The sequence below is a fragment of the Arachis duranensis genome, chromosome 7, assembly GCF_000817695.3.
Source record: "Arachis duranensis cultivar V14167 chromosome 7, aradu.V14167.gnm2.J7QH, whole genome shotgun sequence".
Lineage (NCBI taxonomy): Eukaryota > Viridiplantae > Streptophyta > Magnoliopsida > Fabales > Fabaceae > Arachis > Arachis duranensis.
In genome coordinates this window covers 3,908,725-3,936,407 of record NC_029778.3, presented here as the reverse complement: position 1 = coordinate 3,936,407, position 27,683 = coordinate 3,908,725, and the positions used below count along the sequence as shown (strand labels likewise).

At 31.3% G+C, this 27,683-nt stretch overlaps 3 protein-coding genes across 3 annotated transcripts; 2 read left to right on the top strand and 1 right to left on the bottom strand.

Moving 5' to 3' along the window:
• The first annotated feature begins 11,575 nt into the window (after positions 1–11,575).
• On the top strand, positions 11,576–12,013 carry LOC107496416 (transcription factor GTE12). Its single transcript, XM_016117667.1, has one exon. It carries the CDS (start codon positions 11,576–11,578, stop codon positions 12,011–12,013), a length of 438 nt encoding a protein of 145 aa, XP_015973153.1.
• Positions 12,014–13,581: 1,568 nt separating this feature from the next.
• Positions 13,582–14,694, bottom strand: LOC107496446 (UPF0481 protein At3g47200). Its single transcript, XM_021126606.2, has one exon. It carries the CDS (start codon positions 14,692–14,694, stop codon positions 13,582–13,584), a length of 1,113 nt encoding a protein of 370 aa, XP_020982265.2.
• A 9,170-nt stretch (positions 14,695–23,864) lies between these two features.
• LOC107496579 (glycerol-3-phosphate acyltransferase 1) lies at positions 23,865–26,409 on the top strand. Its single transcript, XM_016117880.3, has 3 exons — positions 23,865–24,876; positions 25,017–25,485; positions 25,846–26,409. Exons 1-3 carry the CDS (start codon positions 24,124–24,126, stop codon positions 26,268–26,270), a joined length of 1,647 nt encoding a protein of 548 aa, XP_015973366.1. The 5' UTR covers positions 23,865–24,123; the 3' UTR covers positions 26,271–26,409.
• Positions 26,410–27,683: the final 1,274 nt, after the last annotated feature.

Here is a 27,683-nt window from a genome sequence, read left to right as displayed (position 1 = left end):
AAAAAGAAGTAGAAGAGGAGGCCCATAATAGAAACAAAATGGACATTGATGGATTAATTAGACACTACAAAACAAATGAAAGAGAATCAGAATAGAGAGGCAGGCAAATAGTCACAGAGAGTGAAGGAGGCTTCTATTATGTAGAACTAGCAGAAGAAGAAGAGGAAATAGAGCAGAAAAATAGCAAAGCAATAGTAGTGGCCAGAGAATACAAAACAGAACTTGTTCAAAGAATGGAGGAAAAGTTAAAGCTTAAAAGAAGAAGAGAGGATGACCAACTGGAGCAGATTGCAGGATTTTTGAAAGAAGAAGAGGAAGCCTCGCAGATGTGGAGGGCCAATAAGAAGAACAAATGGAGCAGAAACTTAATAGAAGGAGGAACTCATGAGGAAGGACCACAGATCAGACATGACTTGGAAGACTCAATGGCTAAGGAGGTGGGCCTACACATGCCCCCAACTCAACCATGAGCATAATAAGCTGGAACTGCTGCGGGGTAGCGGCTCCCGCAACAGTTTCTGAACTGCACAGCATGTGCAAGCAACTAAAGCCTGCAATAGTGTTCCTAATGGAGACTAGAGCTAGAGAAAGTACTATTAAGAAGTTGAACAGAAGGTTACATTTTGAGCATGTATTTCACATAGAACCCCGGGGGTTGTCCGGAGGACTATGCCTTTTGTGGAATGAAACATATAATATTAATATTTACTTTTGGTGTGATAATCATATAAAAGCCCGTATCGATGATAGAAAAGGAAAAATATGGGAGTGCAATTTCATATACAGCAACCCGTGTTTTGGAAGAAGAAAAGAGCAATGGAGAGCTATCACAGCGAACAATAATAACAAGGGGGAACCACAACTATTCATTGGGGATTTTAACGACATTTTAAGCCAAGAAGAGAAAATAGGTCTGCATCCAAAGCCACTAAGTCAGGTGAGGGAATTCAGGCAGTTTGTAGATATGAACTATCTTATGGACTTAGATATTAAAGGAGGAAGATTCACATGGTTCGGAAACCCGAGGAATGGATTTATCACAAGGGAGAGGATAGATAGGGCATTAGTCAATTGGGAATGGAGAGTCTTATATCAGCAGGCATCACTCAAAGCTCTGCCGGCTATTAGTTCTGATCATTGCCCATTAGTGTTGGACATAAATCAGGTTCAAAAGATAGAGAAGAGTTTTAACAACAAAAATGGAAAGTTGTAAAGACGTCCAAGGATGCGCCTGGAAAGGAATAACAACAAAAATGGAAAGTTGTAAAGAGGAGCTTAGAAAGTGGAGTAAGAGGACAATAAAACTAGCAGATAAAGAAATTCACAAGCTGAAGGAGGAACTAAAGAAGTTACAAGATTCGGATTTAACACAAGAGAAGCAGGAGAAAACACAGCAGATAAAAGAGAATATAGCTGTATTATGGAAACACGAGGAAAAATATTGGGGACAAAGAGCCAGGTTGAAGTGGCTAAAATGGAGAAACAAGAACACATCTTTTTTCCATGCCACAACCATTCAAAGAAGGGGAAGGAACCAAATCGATAAGCTTAGAAATGAGGCGAGCTCATTGATAGAGGATAGGAAAGAAATTATGAAGCACATCGAGGAACATTTTGACGCGCTGTTTACTCCCAGCAATAACAGGAATTGTGAATCAGTCATAAGTAATATTCCAGTGAGAGTCATGGAAAGCATGAATAGGGAGCTGACCTCAGAGGTCACAGAAGAGAAAATCTGAAAAGCAGTATTTAGCATGGAAAGCCTCAAGGCTCCTGGACCAGATGGCCTGAATGGACTGTTTTATCAAAAACACTGGGAGATAATCAAGAAGGAGGTTTGTGCAGTAGTCAGAGAATTCTTTCAGAATGGGTTCTTGCCGGAAGAGATTAGCAAAATCACAGTAGTTTTAATTCCAAAGGTCAAGGACCTGGAGGAACTCAATCAGTTAAGACCAATCAGTTGCTGCAACTTTATTTAATAAATAATAACTTGGGTCATAGTGTTGAGGCTGAAAGGGCTCCTCCAGGACATAGTGTCCCCAACCCAGAGTGCGTTTGTGGGAGGAAGATTCATACAAGATAATGTAGTTATTGTTCAAGAAGTTTATCATAGCCTAAACAAAAAAGGAAGAGAGGGATCACAAAATATGGCAATCAAGTTGGACATGAACAAGGCATATGACAGGCTTAAATGGGATTTCCTCGAAAAGGTGCTCATGAAATTCGGGTTCGCCGAAAAGTGGCTTGATTTGGAAATAAAATGTGTAAGAAGTGCAAGTTATAGGGTAAAAATTAATGGAGAGCTATCGAAGAGGATCAAGCCTTAGAGGGGTCTTCGACAAGGGGATCCATTATCCTCATACCTTTTCATTTTAGTAGCCGAGGTATTCACGATCCTAATACAGGAGGCAAAGACGAAAGGCAATATAACAGGTCTAAAGATAGCCCTAACAGCTCCGGCTCTTACTCACTTGTTGTTCGCAGACGATTGCATTATATTTGCGAAAGCGAAGGAGGAGGAGATATTTCAGATTATAACCGTGCTAAATGAATACACAGAGGCATCCGGACAAAGGATCAACATGAACAAGTCAGGCATTTCCTTTGGTAGCCAAGTATCGATACAAACGAGGGTAGACATAGAAGATATTCTAGGAATGAAAACATGGGACACGCCAGTAAAATACTTGGGGTTACCATCCATATGGGGAAGATCTCACAACAAGGCTCTAGCATGGATTGAAGAGAAGATCATGAATAAACTAGAAGGATGGAAGGAAAGGCTACTGAATCAAGCAGGCAAAGAAACACTAATAAAGGCTGTAATTCAGGCAATTCCATCATATATCATGAATGTCATAAAGTACCCTAAGAGTTTTTGCAGGAGAATTTGTGCAAAGGTTGCAAGATTCTGGTGGGCAGCATCGGGGAAGGAACGAGGCATCCATTGGAAGAAATGGGACAGCATTACTGAGAGTAATAGTGATGGGGGACTGGGGTTTAAAGACCTTGAAAAGAAAAATACTGCCTACCTTGCAAAACAAGCATGGAGGGCATTGAAGAACCCGAATGCGATCTGGGTACAAATTCTGAAATCGATATATTTGCCGGGTGGCAACTTTTGGACAGCAATGGGTAAAAAGGGCGCGTCATGGGTCTGGAGAAGTATCCTACATGGAAGAGAGCTACTAAAGGAAAGCGCAAAGTGGAGCATAGGAGATGGTTCCAACGTTAGCATCTGGAAAGATAACTGGATTGCTGGGAGGAGCGGGCCTCTTAATATAAATAGCACAGATGATTCGAGGGTAAAGGATCTCATTGTAAGCGGGGAAGGGTGGAATAAAAGGAAAATTGAAAGCAAGTTTTCCCAAGAAATCTGCAAAGAAATTCTCAGCACCCCGGTTAGTGTAATGAACAAAGAAGATCAATTGTATTGGCCATGGAGGAAAGATGAAAATTACTCAATAAGAACCGGATATTATGCTGCAAGAAGAGTTCGGCAGAGCATGAAATTTGGAAATCCATCAACAAGTGAAGATAAAAGGGAGATATGGAAGGAGGTGTGGAGAATGGAAGTCCCACAGAAGATCAGAATGTTTTTATGGAAAGCATGCCACGATATATTACCAGTAGGCTCTAACTTATACAAAAGAAATATGGCATCAGATTCAGTCTATCAAATATGTTTAAAAAGTCCAGAAACAGTAGAACATGCACTACTACTATGCGATTGGGCTAGGGCAACATGGTTCGGAGCGGAATGCCAGTGGACTCCAACAGTCGAGACAGTTACCTCAATCGGGAATTGGATGGTCGAATGCATAAAGAAGTTGAGAGCAGGTGGTGGAGAGGAGCAAGAGAAGAGAATTAGTAAACTAGGATTCCTCATGTGGGAGATATGGAAAACGAGGAACAACAAGCTGTTTCAACAACAGGAGGTAAATCCTAGATGGATAATTTGTAGGGCAACATCACTAGAGGCAACATACTGAAAACTAGTAGATAAACAGCAGACACAGGAAACAGAAGTAAATAGGAGCAAAACTAACTTGGTGAAATGGAGACCTCCCCCTGAGAACTGGTTGAAAGCAAATGTTGACGCAGCCTTCAAGAAGGATACTGGAACAGGTGCAATATCTGTGGTTATCAGAGATCACAAGGGGAGGATTATTTTAGGTTTCTCAGGACAAATTCAAGCCAAGTCAAGTACTGTTGCAAAAGCTCAGGCTATAAGGCAAGCATTGATCATAGTGAACAATCTACAAATAGGCAGAACTCTAATAGAATATGATAATTTAAAACTAGTTCAAGCAATTAAATCCAAGACAGCTTTAGGCGAGGCGTTGGCCATAATCCAAGACATTCAGATTTTAATGGAAAGTTTACCTGAGAAGGGAATAACTTGGACCCCCAGTAACGGAAATCGGCTAGCCCATGCAGTGGCAAAAGCAGCAGAAACAGAAACATTACGAGCAAGTTGGAACATCAAACCACCTGTAGATATACAAAGCATCATTAGAAAAGAGGCTCAAATGTGAAGCAACGATTACAAAAGAATAAAAAAAAGGCTGTAATTAGACAGATTGGAGGTTCACGAACCAGGTAATGAGATAGGAAAGTCAGGAATTAAAATCAAGATCATCAATGATCTGAGACAGAAGATCTGAATGCAACCCAAGGCGATACTGTTTTAGAGATGGTGTTGCGGGATTGTGTGGCAATTGGGGGCAGTGTGGTTCCAAAGGCTGTGAGCTATGGAGGCCGCGAAATCCAAGGTATAGGCAACGGGGGGCTGCGATCTACGACCATTACCCAATATTCAACATATGCATTAGGTTTCGATGACATGAAAAAAATTGCAACTTAGTCCTCCAGGTATTTCAGGGCAGGACAGAGGTAATGTTAGTGCATCACTGAAACTACTTTTGCCCATCACATACCCCATATATGGGCATATCAAGGACCAATACTAAAGCTCAAAAAGTCAAAACTGATTTAATTATCTCATCAATGCAATTAGACCAAGGCATCAATAGCATGTAGCAATTGGCACTCATGAACTAAATTCAATTCGGGTTGTGGTCACCACAGCAGCTTACGAATCGGTTGGAGTATCTTCACTAGGTGACTTTCCCTGGGAAGAAAAAATGGCAACTAACAGATTAGCAACTGTTAATTGGGCAAGGGAGAAGGTGGGATGGATCTTCGATGCATGGCGATGGAGGGCTCTCGTTGCTCCGAACTGCTGTCGGGAAGAAGGTGGTGTTGTTGTTTGGTAAAACTGGGTTGTTGGTGTTGTTGCGATGGAGGGTGCTGTTGGCGAGGCCCGGGTACTGCTGAGGAGACAAGGTGGTGCAACTGCGGCTCAAATGGGAGAACTCCTCGTCGTCCCCAATACTCGTCGTCCTCAACCCGATGGTGCCAGCAACCATGCAGGGGTCAGCAGCTAGCTGCAGAGAAGAACCTCGATGAGCTGCTTACTCTCGCGGCAAGGGTGGGATACAGGAATGGATAACAAGTCGGGTCGGGTATAGCGGGTCGGTTTGGGGGCATGAATCTCTGTTCTGGACTTAGGCTGGTCTGTTGGCCCGGTCCCCGTCCAAAAGAAAAAAAAAGAACCAATACCCCTTTCTTCCCCAATACTAAAAATAATCTTTGTTAAATATCTTTCTTAACATTTTTTGTTTTTCACGGTATTCACGGATCGAAACTTTATTTAAGCGTTTCTTGTTAACCGATAAATTGTTACATGCACAAAACGATATTTAAACCCCCATTGCTTAAATAAATTAATGAACTAACCACTAAATCAGCCCGGTCCCCGTCCAAAAGAAAAAAAAGAACCAATACCCCTTTTTTTCCCAATACTAAAAATAATCTTTGTTAAATATCTTTCTTAACAGTTTTTGTTTTTCACGGTATTCATGGATCGAAACTTTATTTAAGCGTTTCTTGTTAACCGATGAATTGTTACATGCACAAAACGATATTTAAACCTCCGACAATTGCTTAAATAAATTAATGACCACTAAACCAATCCAACTTGATTCTCATTCTTAACATTTGATTACTAAATTTTTAGTAATAAAATTTGGAAGTCATCATTTATAGTCACATTTACTAATAATGGCAAGTTGTAATTCTTGTTCTATGGATGACATGATCCAAGTTCACTAGGGAATGAAATAATCTATTATGTGTTAACATCTAATCTCTTATTTTCTACCCTTAAATTATAAATTATTAAGTGACTTATAAACACCATCTTTATTTACAGGTCAATGTCAAGTAATAAAGAATACTCATATATTTTTTTTCCCTTGATGTCTAAGCATCACTATATAGCCATACAGAGAAAGAGACATAGAAAAATATAATATCATATCCTAGGGGAAGCATGTGCCATTTAGTACACAGATTCCAGAACATTTTCATGGCTACGAGTCTTATATTATAATAATGTGTATGGTTCTAAAAAAGGAGAAGAGAAGAAGTGTTGCAGAACAGTGAATAGAGAGAAGAAAAGAGAAAAAGGCAGAAAATGTACATATCAGCAGCCATCATTACAATCATCACACCAAAATCAAATTCTTCTTCAATTCCTTTCACTTTGTTTTTCTTTTCAACCCTTCTTCCCTCCTTTTTCCTCCTTTTCTTCTTTCTATCTATCTATATCATGGCTATCAACTTCACTTGCTTCAACCATGTCTTGTTTTGCCAGCTTTACAGTTGATATAATTATCGATATTTTTGTTAGACTTCCCATGAAATATGTTCTAATTTGTAGATGTATTTGTAAGGATTGAAACATATTAATTTTTAATCAAAACTTTGTCAAACTATTTAAAAAGATCTTAGATCTTATAATTCAAAAAAAAATTTTAAGTGAATATGAAAAAATTATGTCATATGAATTCGTTGGCTCATTTATGTTTATTAATAATTAGAAACGATAAGAAAATAAATTTTTCATTAATCGTGACCTCCATAAATATTTTGTTAATATGAATCAACAAGTTTTTTTGTTTTCTTTTTATAAAAGTTAGAAAAATCGTGTCTGAATTCAATTGATTTATTTGATGCCAATTGATTACTGAAAAACAAGTAGTGTCAAAAAATCGATTGTAAGTATAACACAATCGATTGAATTTTCTTATTCAATCGATTATAAGTACAACATATTAAATTTTGCAGAATTTTTTTTTATTCAATTCATTTAAAGTGTAACATAAAAATAAATTTTTGTCGTACAATCGATTGGAACTTAAAAGTATAACACAATAGAAAAATATGAGTATACTTCTTTAGTTATTTTTCAATGTCTTTTAAATAGATATTTTTTGCTTTTTTACTCTAAAATTTTCCTCTGTTTTATGTATTATATAAGTATCTTGATTTAAAAAAACTCATATTTTATTATGAAGTAATGTGATTTTTATTTATTATTTCAATAACTATGTCATATAAATATTATGTCTTATCAATTATATTTTATTTAAAAAAATTAAGTTATTTAAAAAATTATTTCTATTTTTTTATTTGTTTGCATTCTATTTATATATTTACATTTCTTTCTCTACAAATTCTCTTGGTGTTTTTTAATTTAGTATTAAAGTTATATTTTAAGATAAATATTAGGATAATTCACATAAATAAATCAACATTTATCTAATATTATACATATCACCTAAATAAAAAATGTAACGTAAATTACCTCAATCATATTTTTATGTAAATCGAAATAGATAGATTAGATTTAACTTTCTATACAAATTGAAACAATCTGATTCGATTTATAATTTTATATATATTTGTATATTTTCAAAGTAAATCTAATCAGTCTATTTCAATTTATGCATGCATGCATACTATCCTAATTAATCTAAATAAACTGTTTAAATTTATTAAGATAGTATTCATACATAAATCAAAATAGCCTTATTAGATTTATATTTTAATTTCTAATATGTAATTTAAAAAAAATAATTAATATACTATATCAATAAAATTATCATAATTTATGAAATTAAGTATAAAAATTATTTCTTTACCGGATCTATTCCATCATACAGCGGATCTACTACCGCCATGTACAATGCTATAATGGCAGGATATTTTCGAGAGGTGACAATCTTTCGAGGATATCTCTATTCTCACTTTGAGACTTCTCCTACTGATTATTATACATGTTAAGGGTGTTTGGGGGATAAAATGGAGACTCTCATGGATGAGTTTAATGTGTAACGAGGAGTGTTAGGGATTAATAATTTTTATATTTTGTAATTATCAATTCGTCATCAATAATATTTTTAATAGTGTGAGATTACATTCAATAATAAATTTTTTTTTAATAGTTAAATACTAACTACAAAACACAAAAATTGCTAGCCCCTTAGACTTTCTCATTCATCAAAAGTTTTGCATTAATTTTACTTTCCAACCAAACATATCCTTTGTATCACACATCATATTTCCTTATATTTCATGATTTATGTCTTCGTTTGATAAGATTTAGGATTAGGATTGTAGTGCTTTGTATTTTGCATTACACCACTGTTACACCATATCAAAACATATCAACGTATTATCTTATTATTCAGTTTCTTATTATCAAAGTGGTACTATTTTTTGGAACTCCCATGCAGTGCTTATTAGTTTTAGTCTTATACAACCTCAGTGTTTTCTGTAATATGGTTCTGATTTGTTTTAATTTAGTTCTTTATTCTACATAGTCCTGATTTGTTCATTAACAATTCTTTACTGTCTCGATTTCTTTTTTGGCCGTCCTGTTATTTTCCAACAGGTTGATAAGGTACAATATTACTAATATAAAACCAAATTTGGTAATATCCATTATATGTTATAATAAGGTAGAATATTTTATAAGATATCCTAGAATATTAAAGAGTGCCTCAGGTGATCTCTCAGTATTGATTTCTATATATTCAGGAGAAATATTAGAAATAAAAAAACAAAATTTTTTAATTTCTCCATTATATGTTATAAAAACATAAAATATTTCGCAAGATATCTTAGAATATTAAAGAGTATCTTAAATGATCTCTTAGTAATTATTTCTATATATTTTTTAATTTCTATTTCTTTTAGCATCTATTTTTGTTTTGTTGTTTTGTTTTTCTTCTTCTCTTTTATAAAATTTCTTTAAATAATATATTGATAAATCTACTGTTGGATTAGAGAACCTTTCTATTCTCTTTACCGCTGCATTTTTGGATGATCAATGATAGTTGCTCTTCTGAGTAGTTCTCTCTAATTCATTTTCTATTTTCTTCAAATTACTTGTTCCCTTTTTCACCATACTTTGATTTTTTTTATTTTCACTTTTTTTTAGAAAAATATCAGTGGTGCTTTATTTTTAAACTAATTCTATGGTGTCTATGAATTTTTGTCTAAATTTTACCTAACTTACTTTTTGTAGTAAATTTTAATTTTTTTAAAAATTATTTATTCTTATATCTTTTAAATAAAATAATAACTTTTAACCTTTTTTAATTAATAGACACCACCTTTTAGACACTATAGTATTCACTTTGTTTTTATGCTGCATAAGGATCTCTCAACAATCAATAGCAACAACGTTAAAGTTGAAAGGATGGAGAAAGATAAAAAAATGTGGAGTCCAACTAATGCATGAAGTGAATCAATTCAAATCTCCCAACTCTGTTAAACAATAATTTTCTGTCTTTATTTCCATTTTCAATTATGTACATCTATTGTAAAGTTTAACAACTACAAGCATCACACAATTAGTAAAATATTTTTGTCTTTTGAGTTTCTAAGTTTCATTTAGTGAAATTGTCACGACCTTTTAGGAAATATTTCTCTAACAAGCCTATAAGACTCAAATATAAATTAAATAAGAAAGTTATAAAGATTTTGAATAATTTACAAATTATAAAATAAATATATATTTTTAACAAAAATTAAAATAATTAAAAATGGTTGAATCATGCCTATGATATATGGAGCATACAACGTGTAGGAACTCAACAAGGAACATATATCCATTACAGATCATAATTTTTGAATAGAAGGGCTCACATATTCAAGTATTTAGAAAATAATAATTTATATGAATGAGTAAATCAATAAGGGAGTTTTCATACCCTCACGATTTTGCCTTTGATGATAGGGATGATAGCCGAAGTCCGATACTCACTCGTCAAAATGCGTCATGCTAGGGAGAGGTATCTACACCCTTATAATGCATGCTTCTTTCTCCTCCCCAACCGATGTGGGACCTTACACCGTTAACTACAGTTTTCTAATATGAGCCTTCCAAACCAATTCAAAACATAAAATTTTAAATATAACAAATTTTTCAGTCTTCAAACATATAATGTATCAAACCAAATCAAATAATACTTTTTCATTCAAATCCTTTTCGATCATATTCTCTCAATCTTAAGGCATTTCGAACATATTTCACAATTTCAAAATAAGTGAGTAATAACAAATACTTCAATGCTCAAGTAAAATAAATACATATTCGAATAAAATCAAATATTTTAAAATAATATAAAGCTTCATCAAACACGCATATAGCCTCATAAAAATATATAATCTCATGTGCATATTAAAATGAACTTAACAAAGATAAATATTTAGTTCTAATAAATCGATTATTCAATTTAATTTAAAATTCTTTGGTAATAATATTTGTAAGTGTAATTATAAAGTCAAAATAACATATATCAAAATAATTATAGATGTAAAGTCAACCAATTATAAATATAATACCTATTCACAATTGGTCCTAAGGGACCGAAGAGACCAAACCAGAATGCCAAGATAAAAGGTGAGGAAAGTTAAAGTAGAATGAAATGAAAGAGCACTAAATTTGGACCAGGATAGTAGCAGCAATTTGGTTGTGCGTAGTTTGGACTTTTGCACAAACAAAGATGGACATATTCAGAAAGAAGCTCAGATATTGAGATTTCATTATGCTTAATGTGGATTGTTAGATTAGTTAATTAAGAATCTAGCACATTATTCTGCATGTAGTCACTCTGATTTTAGAACATTACATCATGGATGGCAAGATAATAAAATTTTGATTAGAAGGCATTTATCTTCCTATTCTGCATTCAGTGAGGAAAAAATATCATGCTTTTGCATTCTGCTAAGTGCTAATGATGCATATGTGTTGCCTTCATCAGCTTGGAGTTTTTGTGATGGTACAATTGGGACTAAGGTTGTTTTAAAATGCCTCTGGACAAAAGACAGGTTAATTCTTGACTCCAAGATAATGTAAGAGTTTATAAACGTGCTATAATACACATTATATAAAAGTTGATAAAGATTTTTCCCATACTTAAAACATTGACGCTTCTTTCTTTAACCACTTAAGTAGTTTCCTGCTAATAGAAGGATTAACAGTCTTAACTCAATTATGACAAAAATAAGCAGAAAGGCACCAATTTAATGAATAAGAGTGGCATGGAGAGAGGGAGTAACAAGGTCAGAACCATGATGATGGTGTTACTATGATAGCACTTAGCACCAGAATGCATGTTCAAGAATCCCAAGAACCGGTCCGAAGAAGGAAGAGGAGATGAAGGTTGTTCTGAATGAGCAGAGAATGGATCGTTACCAAAAGATGCAGTGTTGGGTGATCTTGAAGCGCTTCATGGTTGGAAGAGATGGCTGGGCTTTCAATAAGACTGTGGATCCCAAGAAGTTAGGGATTGTTGGTAACAAATGTGAGAGTGTGTTGTTGAAGCCAATAGGGTTTGAGGATATAGAGTCAAAGCTGCACAAATTCGTGTATTCAGGGCCTCATGAATTTGCAAACGATATGAGGCTTTTGTTTTCTTATGGATTCATGTACCCTCAAAGGGATCAGATTCATAGAATTGCAAGGAGATTCAGTGAGAGCTTTGAAATTACTTGGAAGGCTTTGACGGAAAAGTGGTCCACTGAAGAGAGGAGAAGGAACAAGATCTTCAAAAGGGGAAGAATGAATAATAAAGCGGTTCCCCAAAAGTTTTAGTACAAAGCTCTGAAACTGTTATCAAAGTGTTGGATTCAACTCTTTTGCTAAGTACTATATTATTCTTTCCACAATTTTCTTTACCAATGTTTCTCAAACAAACTCGAGCCAACTACTTTCTTTTTTAATTCATCTTAGTGTGATGAAATTGTGAAATCCGTAAGCTTGGTTTTTAGTTTCAGTCAAATTTTGACTTACTCATATTTGTCACACTGATGTATGTTTTATTTTTTTTCTGTTAATAATATTTTAATTGTTCTTATTTTTATGTTAATTTCTATTTAATTATCACTTTTTAGATTTATTTGCCTTTATGTCATTAACTCGTCTCATGACAAAGCATATTATTCTTCTTAGTATTCTCCTAATTTTCTGAAAGTACTTAAAAATTGTCTCGAATTTATTAGAATTTAGAACTAACAAAATGAGTTCGTATAATACTATTTATTTACTTAATTTGCTGAAGTATATCATATGTTTGCCAAATTAAAGTTACTTTGATGTTTAACTAGGCTCGCCATTATTTATTTGCTTAATAGCTTCTCTTGTTTTCTTTAAGATAGAATATGATGTTTAATTTGAATACTAATTTCAGAATAAACGTGTAAATAATGTAAAGAAAGTAACAATAAGAAAAATATTACATTCAAATGTTGATACAACTGCAGAGTAGCCCTATATATATAATATATGGGCTATACATGTGTTCAAAACAAACATGATATATTGAGCATTGAATATATAATCATCATCCAAGGTACACAGCACATGCATTAAGCTAGTACTACTTGGAGGATAGAAAATACTGTCTGAATAATAGTAACAATAAAGAGAAAAATTCCAGCAATTGAAGCTACTGTCTTCCATGGAGTGTTGCAGTAATCAAGCTTCAAACTGGCAACTTTTTTGTTCCAAGGATGATTACAGAAATCATTTAACTTCTCAAACATGCAGAAATATTGAACATTAAAATTCATATGAAGGGGAAGCTGCTAGCTAGGTGTGCTAAACTTGTGCATTGAAAGTGATTTCTCTGGATTCGAATCGCATAAAAAATACAGAATAACATCGCATGTTCCATCAGCTTGAACTGTGTAGTAGTTGACTTGTTCATGAACTTGGTCAACTCTTGTTTCTAGTTTCTTAGTCAGAATATGTCCTTGATGATCCATTGTAATTGTATGTGTGTTTGTAGCGCTTACAAACACAGATGGCTGCAAAAATTTTCCTGATTTTATTACTTTTATATTGCATCATACAAAAGTTGTATTTAATCCTCACTAATAAATAGATTGTTTTTTAAGAAATCTGTAACATGGCTTTTCCCCCATGTGATTAATCACAGTTTTTAAACATTTCTTGTGTTGGAAGAAAGCAAAATTTAGTGATTCAGTAGTTCACATGGCCTCCAAGTTTGGCTTGCACTATTTTTTTGTATGAATTATTGTCGTATGAATTATTGTCTCAACTATCAATCATCTATAATAAATTCATATTTTTCTCACTTCCAAGAAATTAAATTCTCATTGAACATGCTTGAGTAACAAACATTTCAATTAATATAGTAACTAATGTACTCCTTGTAGGATAGAAAACACTGTTTGAATAACAGTGAGAATAAGTAGAAAAATTCCAGCAATGGAAGCTACCGTCTTCCACGGAGTGTTGCAGTAGTCGCGCTTCAAAGTTGCTACTCTTCTGTTCCAAGGTTTCTTACAGAAAGCATTCAAGCCTTTAAAAATACAGGAATATTTCACATTAAAACCTACATTCACAAGATTCACTGCAAGACCATTGAACATTTTAGCCACTGCATTGCTATCACCTAACCAATTCTCAATTATTCCTTTCTTAATCAGCAAATCTACATCTTTTTCTGTGTTGATAAGAAAATCCAAGAAAAAGATATAGTCAGCGAGATAGGATTCCCTGATACAATGGCATTGCTCAAAAGCTAACAAATTTCTCAAAACAACTTCAGTCCAGTCATGCACTCTAGTAAATGGAATTCTGAGAGTATGACCTGAAATTTCCAAGTCCAATAAGCATTTACTATTTTTGTTTACCTCAAACTTCACTCCTGCTTCCTTCAACTCAATTGCACTATAGAGTTGTGTTAGCTGTGCTTCTCTTGAGCATCCAGAGGCTGATGGTTGGAATAAGTGAGAGGATGCTAATAGAAACTTTCTTGATAAATCTGTGAAATGAGCTATTTCACCAAAACTGGATAAGGTTAGCTCATCAATATCACCAGGAATGGTACTGTGAGGAACCATATAAAGAAAAGCAAGCCATAATAATAAAGAAGGTTGGCTTGGGTTGCCACTATTCAAAGTAGAAGGAAAAGCTAGATTGAAAAGCTTCTCAAGAACAAAGAAAGGGACTTGATTCTCGAGCAACACCAAATCTAATTGTACATAGGTCTGTAACCGTGGTGACAGAAAAATGGCATCATGACTTGTCCCCTGGTTAAAATGGTAATTGAGTAAAAGCTCTAATATGAAGCAGCAGTCCACCAATATGACCCTAACATGTTCTTCTTCACTCAGCTTGATGTTATCTGAGTAACAACAACGAACCTTTGGCTCCAGCTCTCGCACGCAACTCACAAAACTTTCTAAGTTATTTGTCTCCGATCTTTCAATGAATTGTCTGCAGTATAATTTTTTCTGATCCTCCATCTGTAGCAATTTTTCATTTCCATGGTGCAAAGGACCAATGGAAACAACCTTTGGAGTGTATGCATCTTCATTAAACTTGCAGATCTCATGGGGCACCCTATAGATGCAGCATTCCTCTTTAAAGAGAGGTTTTCCCTCCTCCAACATGGCTTTAATCTTCATTACTTCATTAGTATTATTCCAACTTGCCATCTATATGAATAGTTTGCCCTTTTAGTTAGCCACTTGTCAAATTAGTGTGTATATAAGAAGGACTATACTAAGTGTACACCAAAGGTATAGAATACGGTGAAAACTCATGTGCAGTCAACTTAGTCAACTTCACGTGAAGTTGATAGTTGAGAGCCACTAAATGATTTGACTAAATTATTATCTAACGGTTTTAGTTGATAGTTGAGAGCCGCTAAATGATTTGACTAAATTTTCATCTAACGGCTTTTATATTTACAATCCCGCTACGTTTATTAAACCACAAATGTATTATACACAAATAAATTGGTGGCTAATTTTAGTGGTTAGTTTAGTGTTTAAATAGTATTTTTGATATAATATGATTTATTACAGAAAAACGATAAATATGTTCTTGACTTTTTATTTCGAAGATAAGTAAATCATCAACTAATTAAAAATACATAAATATTTTTCACTCTCTACAATGTGAAACATCTAAATTCTTCTAAAGATTCTATTTGTTCTTATTATTTTAAATAAAGAAACTTAAATGTTTCGTATTTTAAAAAATGAGAAATATATATTTTTGTATTTTTAATAAGTTAGTGACCTATTTTTTTATTATTTTATTGTAAATAAATTTGATTATTCTAATAATTAATTATTTTACTGTAAATGAATTTGATTATTTTAATAATTAATTATTTAGTTAAAAAATATGTAAATTAGTATGTATAAATATAGACAGCAGTAACTAATGTAGTAGTTGATTTGTAGTGTATATAATTTTGTATTTAGGTCTCTAATTTTTATGATCATAAATACTCTAATTTTATCCTTGATTTAAAATCAAATAAAGAACACAAAATTCAAGAATTATGATTGGATGTACGTAGTTATTGGTATTTAAGAATTATCTAACATTTATTTATGTCTAAAATCAAGTAAATAACTAAATTATGTATTCTTTCCTGTGTCATTCGGTCTTTATTTATTTTTATATTGATACGTTGAAAAAACCTAATGTATGTCTTTATGATTTTTTTTTTTCTTTATAAAAACTAGAATGAGATCCGCCCATACTTCAAAAGATAAATTAATTATATTATATAATATATTTTAATAAGTGTTGTATAATTTAAAAATTGATTAGATAATAGGTAAACTATGTTAAATTTAAATTGTTGTATATTAGAAATATTTTGTAGAGTGTTTATTTGATAATTTGTATATAATTTTATATAATTATTCAATTAAAAATATATAATTCCATATAAATTGTTCAACTAAAATTATAATATAATTAAAATATAGTTTATTATTTTAAAAATTTAAATTTATTTATTTTTAAAAAAGACATAGACTTTTTATATTAGAGTTGTAAAAAACTATATCTTCATTTGTTGCTTCTGTTTTTATATTTATTTTAGTTGTTATAGTTTGTCTTCTCATATGGTATTCTTTGGGTTACAAATAATTAAAGAAAAAAATTTTAGAAAATGAATGAGAATGAGAAACGTCAAAAGTATAAATTAGTTTTATAATCATGATATATTTGAATATAACTAGTAAGGAGATGTGCCAAATTTGAACTTACTTGGGTTTAGAAGAATGAATGAGAATGAAAAATATCGAAAATATAAATATAAAATTATGAATTAATTTTATAATCATGATATATTTGAATGTATTTAGTAAGAAAATGTGGTAAATTTAAATTTATTTGAAGGAATTTTTGCTAATTGATACAAGAGATTAAGAGATAAAGAGTAGTAAAATCTTATGTAGCATGTATAAATAGATCAAATAATATAGTAGTAAGAGTATTAATAATAGATAAAAAAATTTTCTTTTAATTTTTAAAAATCTTTCATTAAAAGATAATTGGTTGATTTTTAAATTTTGCCAAATAAATAAAATTATTGACATGATATCGCTAAAAAGAAAAATATAGCTTAAAACTATAGAAAAATTAATGTACCAACTTTTATAGAATAAGAATAGATAATTCTACATTAATTATGTTAGCAGAGAGATCAAAAGGAAAAATTTGGAGGATAATGCAATATAATAAGACACACTTACCTTGAGGCCTTTGTGAATTTGAAAAGTGTTGCCTTTGACTTACTATCCTACACAACACAACACCTTTTGTCAAAGAGATCAAAAGTAATCAGAAGAATCACAAGAGTTTGAATAGCATGGGTGGAATAGGAAACATGCACAACCTTATAAAAAATACAAGTTGTGTTATGCGACGATAAAGATATAATATTATATATATAGCTGAGATTGGGAACAAATAGAGACAAGTATAATGATCTTAACTTGCAAAGTGAAGACAAGTATATCACTTTTTTTTTCTTGGATGCTATAAGGCAAGTATCACTGAGATTATAAAATAAGAAACATATTTATATAAGGCTCAGCTTCAAGATATACTATGATGCAGAGTGATTGACCAATTAGTTAATACAAATTTATTACTTCTAGCCCTTTTTTTTAGTATTCAAATACACAATAGATATTCACGTGCAATAACCAATTAGAGTTAGTTAGAATAAAACCTGATTTGGTAGTTTTTGTTAGACCATTCAACTAAGACCAACTATACAAAGCTGATAACCAAGACTACTTTTAGTTTAAGCTTTACACACAATAATAGTACACATTCTTTATCTACAATTGAAATTGAAAAGCTTCTCTTGTTTCCTTTAAGATAGAACATGATGTTTAATTTGAATACTAATTTCAGAGTAAACGTGTAAATAATGTAAAGAAAGTAACAATAAGAAAAATATCACAATCAAACTTGATACACAATTACATAGAAGGGATACGCCATATGCAGTGGTCTTATAACAAACATTTCAATTCTTTCAAAATACAAAGATGTCAAAACTACCACACTACATTGAGAATTGAACATATGATCATCCAATCCAAGCTACACAATATAAACATTAATCTAGTACTAGTGTACTCGTTGGAGAACAGAAAATACTGTCTGAACAACAGCGAGAGAATAAGCAGAAAATTGATCATTTATGTGATCACCAAACAACCGAATATATAATTATTCTTTAATTTATAAAATTTAACAAAGATATTGATAAGCATATTGGTTTAGCATTTACTTATATATTTTATTTATTTATGTTATATTTGTAATCATATTATATCTATTTTTATCAATATATTTTTTAAAAAAAAATATCATTAGTGTTAGTACATGATGTATTAAATAAGTTAAAGGATAGAACACGTAACTATTTTCTTTTTCAGTCAAGATTCAGTAAAATACTATAATATAGACTTGTAATATCAATATATTAATAGTGAAGTGGAGAAAAAATGTAATATCATATCAAATTTTTTTTTAAATCATAATTGTAATTTATGATTGAAATCATAATTTAAATATTTTAAATGGGATAATTTCATTTAGAGAATTCATCATTCAAACATAATTTTTATACACTTAAAAGCTACATTTGAGTTAATACACTTAATACCATATTTAAAAGAAAACGAACAATACACATCATATTACTTTTTATTAATTAAATTATTACAATTCAAATTAATTTTAATAAAACCATTTAAAATTATAATTTCAATCTTATCACGTGCATAGCACGCGTTATTACACTTGTTGAGTTAATCTGAAGTTAGGTTAATCTGATTCCGATTCTGAAATTTTTATTTTTTATTTATATTTATGAGTTGGGAAAGTATGAGGAGCAATATTTATACGATGTGTACAATGGAGGTTTAGAGAGTATTAGAGATATAATCATTAGTGTTACCTTTTCTAGAAAGATGTTTATTATCCCTAGTACTCGGATGGTTATTCTAGATGGTATGGGAGATGTTCATTTTGTAACTCAATAGCCCATTGTACACATTATACAAATAGTATTTTTAATTTTGATTTATATTTCTGAGTCAATTTTGAGTTAATTTGAAGTTAGGTTAATGAGATTTTGATTCATGATTTATATTTTAGGTTAATGTGATTCTGATCCATGATTTATATTTCATAATTTATAGAATGTCTTCTTCGGATGCATTGAGTAATACTCTTAATAGCAAGGTTGTGAAAACCGGACTGGTCATCGAACCGGTCAAGTGACTGGTTCAATGGTTCAATGGTTTAATGGTTCAACTGTGGTTGAGCCGTGGTTGAACCGATTTAATTAAATATAGAGTGAAATTAAAAAAAAATCAATACATAATCATAGTTCATAGAATTCATATGGCATTCAAAGTATTCAAGAGAGCAGAATTGAAGAAATCAAAAAATTGAACATTGCAGAATTAAAAAACCCAGAATCCAAACCAATATATCAACTCATAGTTCATAGTTCATAGAATTCATATGGCATTCAAGTATTCAACAGAGCAAAATTGAACATTGGAGAATTGAACTAATGGAGATTGACCCGTGACGGTGACTGACCCGCGACGGTGACTGGCCCTAGCGCCGGCGTCGGTTTGGATTCACGGAGGTTGTTCTTCGACGGGGAGTGGGAGTGTTCTTGCCTCTTGGCTTCTTAGTTCTTGCTTCTTTCTTGGATTACCAGATTAGGGATTAGGGTATGGTGAATTCACCAATTCAACACGCGTTTTTCAGTTTTACCCTTTTTTTTTAAAAAAATTCAAAACGGCGCGGTTTCATTTTCAGGAGAGAAAATCGGTGCCTGCATGAACCGGCCTGGTTTGTCCGGTTCACCGGTTAATCACCGGTTCGGCCGATTTTTTGTAGGACGGTTTTGTTGGTGGACCAGATTGGTTAGGTGACCGATTTTCGGTTAATCCGGTTGAACCGGTCAGTCCGGTCCGATTTTCAGAACATTGCTTAATAGTATTCTTCTTTTTGATGTACGATTCAAACAAATCAGAATCTATCATCACTACTATTACATCAAAGGTTTGAGAATTCTACAATGTGATGAATTATGCTTTGTGGTTTTTTGATATATTTGATACTTTGGTTATTTTATGGATATGTTTGATATTGTTTGTTGTTGTTAATGTCTTTAGAAATTATGAACATATTAATGTCTTTGTTGTTGTTAATGTTTTTGGAGAAAAAAAAAAACATATTGTTAATGTTCTTGTTGTTGTTAATGCTTTAGAGATAAGGAACATGATGATTGATATAGTTTTTTTTTTTTAAATTTGTGAATATCCGTGGAATCCCTATGGTAGCGTTTGTTTGTAGAGACACGACAGAACAGGACACTGAGACAAAAACAATAGGACAGAGACATTAAAAATTATGTTTTGTGTATCGTGTTTGGATACGATGGATAGGACACTAATGTAATGTCCAGTATTATGTTTGGATACACATGCACAAGACTAAAATATTATATAAAATGACTAAAATAGCCATATGATTCCAAATTTTTTAGTATAAACTAATTTAATAAATAATGAGAGTACGTAGTAAGAGTACAGACAGTGGGAACTTGAAAAAAATATTTGAAGCAGTAAAAAATTTTAATAAAAAATTATATTTATAAATTATTTTTTAGCATTTTAAAATATCAATTTTACCTTTATAATATTTATCTTTTAAAAGTTTGCAGACTAATTGTTTTTGTTATTATTTTTATTACAAATCAAATAATATAATATAAGGTTAAAATGATGTTGAAGTAAGAATGATAAAAAAAAAAAGAAATTATCCAGTTCAATAAAAATTTTTATAAAAAAAAGAGAGTACTTGAGAAAAAAGAGAAAGAAAAAGAACGTAGAGATAGAAAAAGAGCATAGAGTAAAAAAATACTTTCTGAGAACAACACAAAATAGGAAAAATAAGAATGGGTAACAGTGGAATAATAAAAAATAGCACCATGGACAAAAAAGAAAAAAATTCATAAAAACAGTCTATGTCCCTCTTCCAAATTCCGTGTCCATCATTGTCCTTCGTAAAAGAGTGGACACAAAAGTATAAAAAACTGTCCCGGAGACAATATGTTCAGTGTCCATGTCTTTACTTCCAAACGCTTTTTAAGAATGTGCTGTCCATGTCTCCGTGTCCTGTCTCCGAAAACAAACACTACCTATTATCCGTGACAAGGACAGGACAGGACGGGAACTGGATATGGAAGCAGGAGGGAGGGCACGTCTCCATCCCCGTGACCTGTGGATACCTATTGTCATCCCTAATATTTGGTGGACAAATTATTATTTTGACACACAAAAAAATTGTTGTTATAACAAAATAATTTTTAAATAAATTAAAGACACTCGTAACTCTTTAAATATGACACAAAAGTTCAATTTACAATTTTTTATTAAAGTTATCTCCTGAAAAATTAGGAAAGTTTAAAGTTTGTCAAACTTTTATGATATTCGAAGAGAAATGAGTGCATTTATTTTATTTAAAATTATTTTATCAAAATTAAAATATTTGAAAGACTAAATGGATGGATGGATTACTTTTGAATGCGTGTGATTCAAGTATTACTTTGTCAGATTCTATTTTCTAGAATTAAATTTATTTAAACTTTTTAAATTTTGAACCAAATATAAAAATATGATATTTTTGTTTTAAAATTTTTAAGAATTATTTATAATTCTCCCAACAACACGCATCTAAAACTTTCTATTTTTGGTATTTAGATGTTACTGTATTCAATGATTTTTTTTTTTTTGGTCAATGTATTCAATGATTTCAAATGGAATGGGACTGACAGTCCAAAAACTTTGTAAACAGTCTTCATACAAGTTCAACTGGGCCTTTTGAATGGTATATAGCTCTTTTCCTGGCCCAGAAAAGAAAAACGATACTATATAAAGCCTAGTGGATTCACCTGAAGTATAATAATAATATAATAATAATTATTATTATTATGTAGAAGATAAACCAACAATGTGATTAGCAATTACTTGTAAGATTCAGTTTGTTAATTGTTATATACGAATGAGTATTTTTCATATCAAATGATTTAAAAGGTTCATATCAAAAAGAGAAGCCATAGATTCATGAGTGTTCTTATACGTTTCCATGCAAACTATGTGCCCATTGAACAGACATATCAAATGATTTAAAAGGTTCACCAAACCAAACTAAATGTGTATTACATGATAAGGTTTATTATCATCATAAGATTTTTCTTACAAGTTGTACCAAATTAAAAGCATTATGGCATCGTCATCATCATATTTCACTATTACTTATTAGAGCAATTAATTAAGTTGGTTCCGCCTTAACCTACTTTAATTACCTAGCTTGTAGGAAATTACAAAAAATAACAATGATAAAATCTTATTCATGACATTAGTATCATGTACTATATGATTTTGCTTAAGTGGCTAATAATTTAATATCTGGGTTAAAGATTATTGGTCTTATTTGTGAATTATACTCAGCATGAGGCAGCTATGACTTCATTCACAGACAAAATATTAACTATGCAATTAAAATTCAAACCAATTAACTGTCCCAAATTCAAGTGCCTTGGGAATGGACAAAGGAACAAGAGTAACAAAAGTCAATTTGTTCTACTAATAAGACATGGGAAGAAAAGAAGAAAAAAAAAGTCAAAGTTATATTGAGAGGATCAATTTGACTTTCTATGAGCTTCAAAGTTCAAATAACTTCTGAAAATTGTCAAATTGATCTGATGGTGTGGGTGATCTAACTTTAATTTCTATTGGCCTCTATATGACATAAAAAATTAAAAATACACAAAAATAAAAAATCTACTCAAAAGCTTTTGCTATAATTAGTATTACTTGTATGATAGGTTTATAGACAGATACTGAGACAGTAGTATAGAGACATAAAGTCGTGTTTGGTAGAAAAAATATGGATAGAGATAATATATTTAGAATTAATATATTTTGTATCCATCCTAATAGAAAGAATACGAAAACACTAACAAGAGACACAACTTATTGTTTATTTTTTCTTTTATTATTTTTGTTAATTTTTTATAATTATATTTTTTATTATTATATTTTTTATCTCAAATTTTTTGAATGAAGAAAAATGAGAATAAATTAAATTTTCATAATTTATTCTAGTATATCATCAAACAAAATACAAAAAATACAAAATTTTATATCTCTATTCATCAATATCTTGTCCTATCCTATTTTTCGAAATTAAACGCAGCCTTATTGAACCACAATACTTATGAATATAATCATAATCATATATACTAATATACAGTTATACACAATGATACAACTAATAATCATTTTTTATATATACTTTCTAAACATATAGTTTTTACATTAAATTAAATTATAATCGTTACTCATAATTATTCATTCAATTTTTTTTCTATCTTTAGATTTAACTTGGATATTAATTTGGATGTAAAAGTAATATTACTTATTTTCTATAAATCATAATTAAAGAACAATAAGTGATTATAATAAATATTTCTTAAAACACATTAAATATATTCTAAGACTCCATTTGATAATTGTTTTACCATAAAAAATATAATAATATTAAACAACTATATTAGGTATACATTAAAATATAAATTATATATTAAAAATAAATAAAATTACACATATTTAATTATATAAAAATATATAATAACTGATTTTAGTATGTATAAATAATATTTTTAAATATTAGAAATAAAAAAAGAAACATCTTTTTTTTCTCAATAATATAAACTCTACATTTCACGTGGAATTAAAGTATAACAAAGAATTACTATAAATAAATAAAACATCTTATATTTAATCTTCTAACAAGTTACATATTTTCTTAAGGTTTGAATGATATTCACACATTCCAATGTCATTAAAACTAGGTAGTAGTACAGCATGTGTTTGGAGCCTAATAATGTTTCAAATGTATAAAAAAAATAAAAAATAAAAAAAAATCTCCAAAGAGGGTCACCAACATTTTAACCTACCTACTGTATATATGTCAGTTGCCAAGCAAAGACTATATGAGAACATGTTTCTACATACATCATACATGCAATGCAATCTAAGATCATAACAACAACATCTTCATCTTTGCATGAAACCATAACAAATAATAAATTATTAAATAAAATCTAATAAGAGAAGCAATTGAAGTTAATGCCAGCGGTGTGTTTAACCAAATGCCACAGTCAACCTTCTTTTCTTCTGATTTCTGAACCCTTTTTAATGTCTCTATAAATATTCTCTGTACACTCTCTTCCTCTCTTCACCACATATACTCTTCTCTTCTCTTTCTCTCTCATTCTTGCTACCCTTTTCTTCTTTGATCTTCTTTTCATCATCATCATGGTGTTTCCAATGGTGCTTCTTAGGCTTCTTGATTGGGTTTTGTACCAACTTCTTGCTAACTCTTTCTATAGAGCAGCAAGGAAAATGAAGAGTTATTGGTTCAATTTTGAGTATAGCATCATCTCATCAAAACCACAACATCTTCAACAACCTTGTTTGTCTTTTCCAAGTGTCACAAAATGTGACTTAGAGGCTCTTAGAGCTTCACAACCAACACTTGCTTTTTGCGACGTTCACAAAGTGTTGCTAAATACACACTCCTTCTTCCCTTTCTTCATGCTTGTTGCCTTTGAAGGTGGCAGCATTTTAAGGGCACTTCTCTTGCTTCTCTCTTGTCCTCTCCTCCTCATTTTGAACCATGACATGAACCTTAAACTCATGACCTTCATCACATTCTGTGGCCTGAGAATCAAGGACATGGAATGTGTCTCAAGGGCAGTGCTGCCTAAATTCTATTTGGAGAATCTCAACCTTCATGCTTATGAGGTTATGGCTTCATCAAGTTCCAAAGTTGTGTTCACAAGTGTTCCTAGAGTCATGGTTGAAGGGTTTCTGAAGGAGTATTTGAGTGTTTGTAATGTTATAGGCACAGAGTTGCAAACTTTTGGTACCTACTTCACTGGCTTTGTCTCTGATTCTGGCTTGCTTGTGAAGCATAGAGCACTCAAAGAGTATTTTGGTGACAGAAAACCAGATATTGGTATTGGAAGCTCAAGTTTTGATGATCATATTTTCATGTCACTTTGCAAGGTAAACACATACATAGTAAACTTAACCTTCTTGGCATACCACATTACTGATTTTGGTGTACACATAGTATAGTCCGTTGTTGTTTATGGTAAACTTTATAGTAGACATGTTTTAATTAAGTGTATTATTGATAATGACAGGAAGGTTATGTGGTGAACAATCCAAGCCCAATGTTGGGAAGGGAAAAATATCCAAAGCCCTTGATCTTCCATGATGGAAGGTTGGCATTCTTGCCAACCCCATCAGCAACATTATTGATGTTCATGTGGCTCCCAATTGGGATTCTTCTGGCCATATATAGAATCCTTGTTGGGATCTTGCTTCCATACAAATGGGCAATGATACTTGGAGTTTGGAGTGGCATAAACCTGAATGTGAAAGGAATAATGAGGTCTCAAAGTTCAGAACAGAAGAAAGGGGTTCTGTATGTTTGCACACATAGGACACTTCTTGATCCTGTTTTCTTAAGCACTTGTTTGGCTAAGCCTTTGACTGCAGTCACATATAGCTTGAGTAAGGTGTCAGAGTTCATAGCTCCAATTAGGACTGTCAGACTCACAAGGGATAGAAAACAAGATGCTCAAACCATGCAAAAGTTGCTAAGTGAAGGTAATTTGTGTTTCTGCACTTTTTGTCTTCTTTCCTTTTCTGTTTCTGTTCATATCTGATTTTTCAAATGTTATAGAAACCATAGCATAAAAGGAAAATGTTCTTAAAGAGATAAAGAAAACAAAAATCATAAATTCCGCAATTACTAAGAATTGATTTAACTTAATCACACGCCTGAAATTATCTTCATGTAAGGATAATAGATAAAAATCGTCAGATATTTTTAGATCTTTGACTAAATTATCATCTATACATCAAAACTTCATTTATCACATAACAAATGTTATGGAAACTATTGTTAAAGAAAGAAAAACTTTGCAATTAGTAAGAATTGATTGTGATTTGGTGTGTGGAAAACAGGTGACTTGGTAGTATGTCCAGAAGGAACAACTTGTAGGGAACCATACCTATTAAGATTCAGCTCATTGTTTGCTGAGTTGGCTGATGAAATAGTTCCTGTGGCTATGAATGCTCATGTCAGCATGTTCTATGGGACCACAGCAGCAGGCTTGAAGTGTTTGGACCCCATCTTCTTCTTCATGAATCCTCGGCCATGTTACCACATTCACATCCTTGGGAAGGTTCCTAAGGAGCTTACATGTGCTGGAGGCAGGTCCAGTTGTGAGGTGGCTAACTATATTCAGAGCCAATTGGCTCTTGCTTTGGGATTTCAGTGCACTACTCTCACTCGGAGGGATAAGTACTTGATGCTTGCAGGGAATGAAGGCATTGTCAATCAAGAACATAACACCAACAATAATAAGGGACAAACTTCGCTGTCGTGAAGTTAATAGTTGAAAACAGTTAGATGTTATCTTAACCGATCATATCATATCATCTAACGATTCTCCATTATTAATTTTATGTAAAGACAATTTTATGTGGTCTCTGTCTAATAATAATAGTTCCTAATTTTTTTATAAACCGTTTTAAATTGTCATCTTCCATAATTAAATTATAATTGCAGTAGTTTAAAACCACAGTCATGTATGTACCAATGAATGATCTGTATGTAAGTGTTCACCAACATTTTGGAGTTCCATATTGTTTATTTATTTTTGTACAATTACCCTCAATTATTATTCTGGAGTTGCCAGCATTTTGGTTGTTCTTGTTGGATATATAGCATTTATGATTGTGATATTTATTTAGAAAATGATAGTGTCAAGTGTCAACCATACGTACAATAATGAAAAGTTAAATATAATGAATGTTAAAGCTTTTTTTTAACCTAAAAATATATCAAGAGAAGACAACAACATTGAAAAAATACCCAAATTTAGTATAGACATGTTAATGTCTAGCTCAATTTAAGTGATTTGATACTTAACTTTCATAAATAAAATAATGTATGTCAAGTCTAGTGAATAAAACGGCAAAAAAAATTAGTTTCTATAATTAATTTTTCAATTATATCAAGTATATATTAAAATTAATTATATTAAAAATATATATTAAAAATAAATTAAACTGTACTAATATTTATATGTAAATATATTATTTATCTATATAAATAATATTTTTTAACCATGTATATATAGAGTAAACTTCAAAAACAAAATTTTTGAAAGTGTGAGCCTTTACATAATACATCACCTTAAAAAACAAAAGAAATGCAAATATGCAAATATGCAAACATGAGTAATAAATATGCATTTAGGGAGTGAAAGAGCAAATGTGTAAGGTGGGACCTCATATTTAATGAAATTGTTATATAGTATATGTTACTTTTGGTGTGTTCATTCAAAACTTCAAATCAGAAGACTACCCTATATATTAACCACGATTTGGACTTAAAAAAATAGAAAAAAAATAAATAGGTCATTGATTTTTTTATTTATAAATATTTAAATTTTTAAAAATTTAAAAATACATGTAAATCTTTGACTTTTTTAAATTTAGACATATCGATTTCTTGTGTTTATTTGAGTTTGTCAAATTTAGCAGAAAAATCAAATATAGTTCTCGTTGTACTGATCTAATTGATATGGATGCACACGTAAAAAATTTTTTAAAATTAGACAAATTAAACTCAGAATTAATATGTCTAAATTTTAAATAAATCAAAAAATTTAAATATATTTTTAAATTTTCATAACTTTAAATATTCACGTACCAAAAAATCAAAGATTAATTTATCGTTTTTTCTAAAAAGTATTAAGTGGTATACATATACATTCAAAAGTGATTTATCTTTC

Excerpts from the sequence above, each read along its gene's own strand:
- LOC107496579 (XM_016117880.3), top strand. The coding sequence starts at position 24,124 with ATGGTGTTTCCAATGGTGCTTCTTAGGCTTCTTGATTGGGTTTTGTAC. Across the intron at positions 24,877-25,016 it reads TTTTCATGTCACTTTGCAAG|GAAGGTTATGTGGTGAACAA; the intron begins GTAAACACATAC and ends TGATAATGACAG. Across the intron at positions 25,486-25,845 it reads GCAAAAGTTGCTAAGTGAAG|GTGACTTGGTAGTATGTCCA; the intron begins GTAATTTGTGTT and ends TGTGGAAAACAG.
- LOC107496446 (XM_021126606.2), bottom strand. The coding sequence starts at position 14,694 with ATGGAGGATCAGAAAAAATTATACTGCAGACAATTCATTGAAAGATCG.
- LOC107496416 (XM_016117667.1), top strand. The coding sequence starts at position 11,576 with ATGAAGGTTGTTCTGAATGAGCAGAGAATGGATCGTTACCAAAAGATG.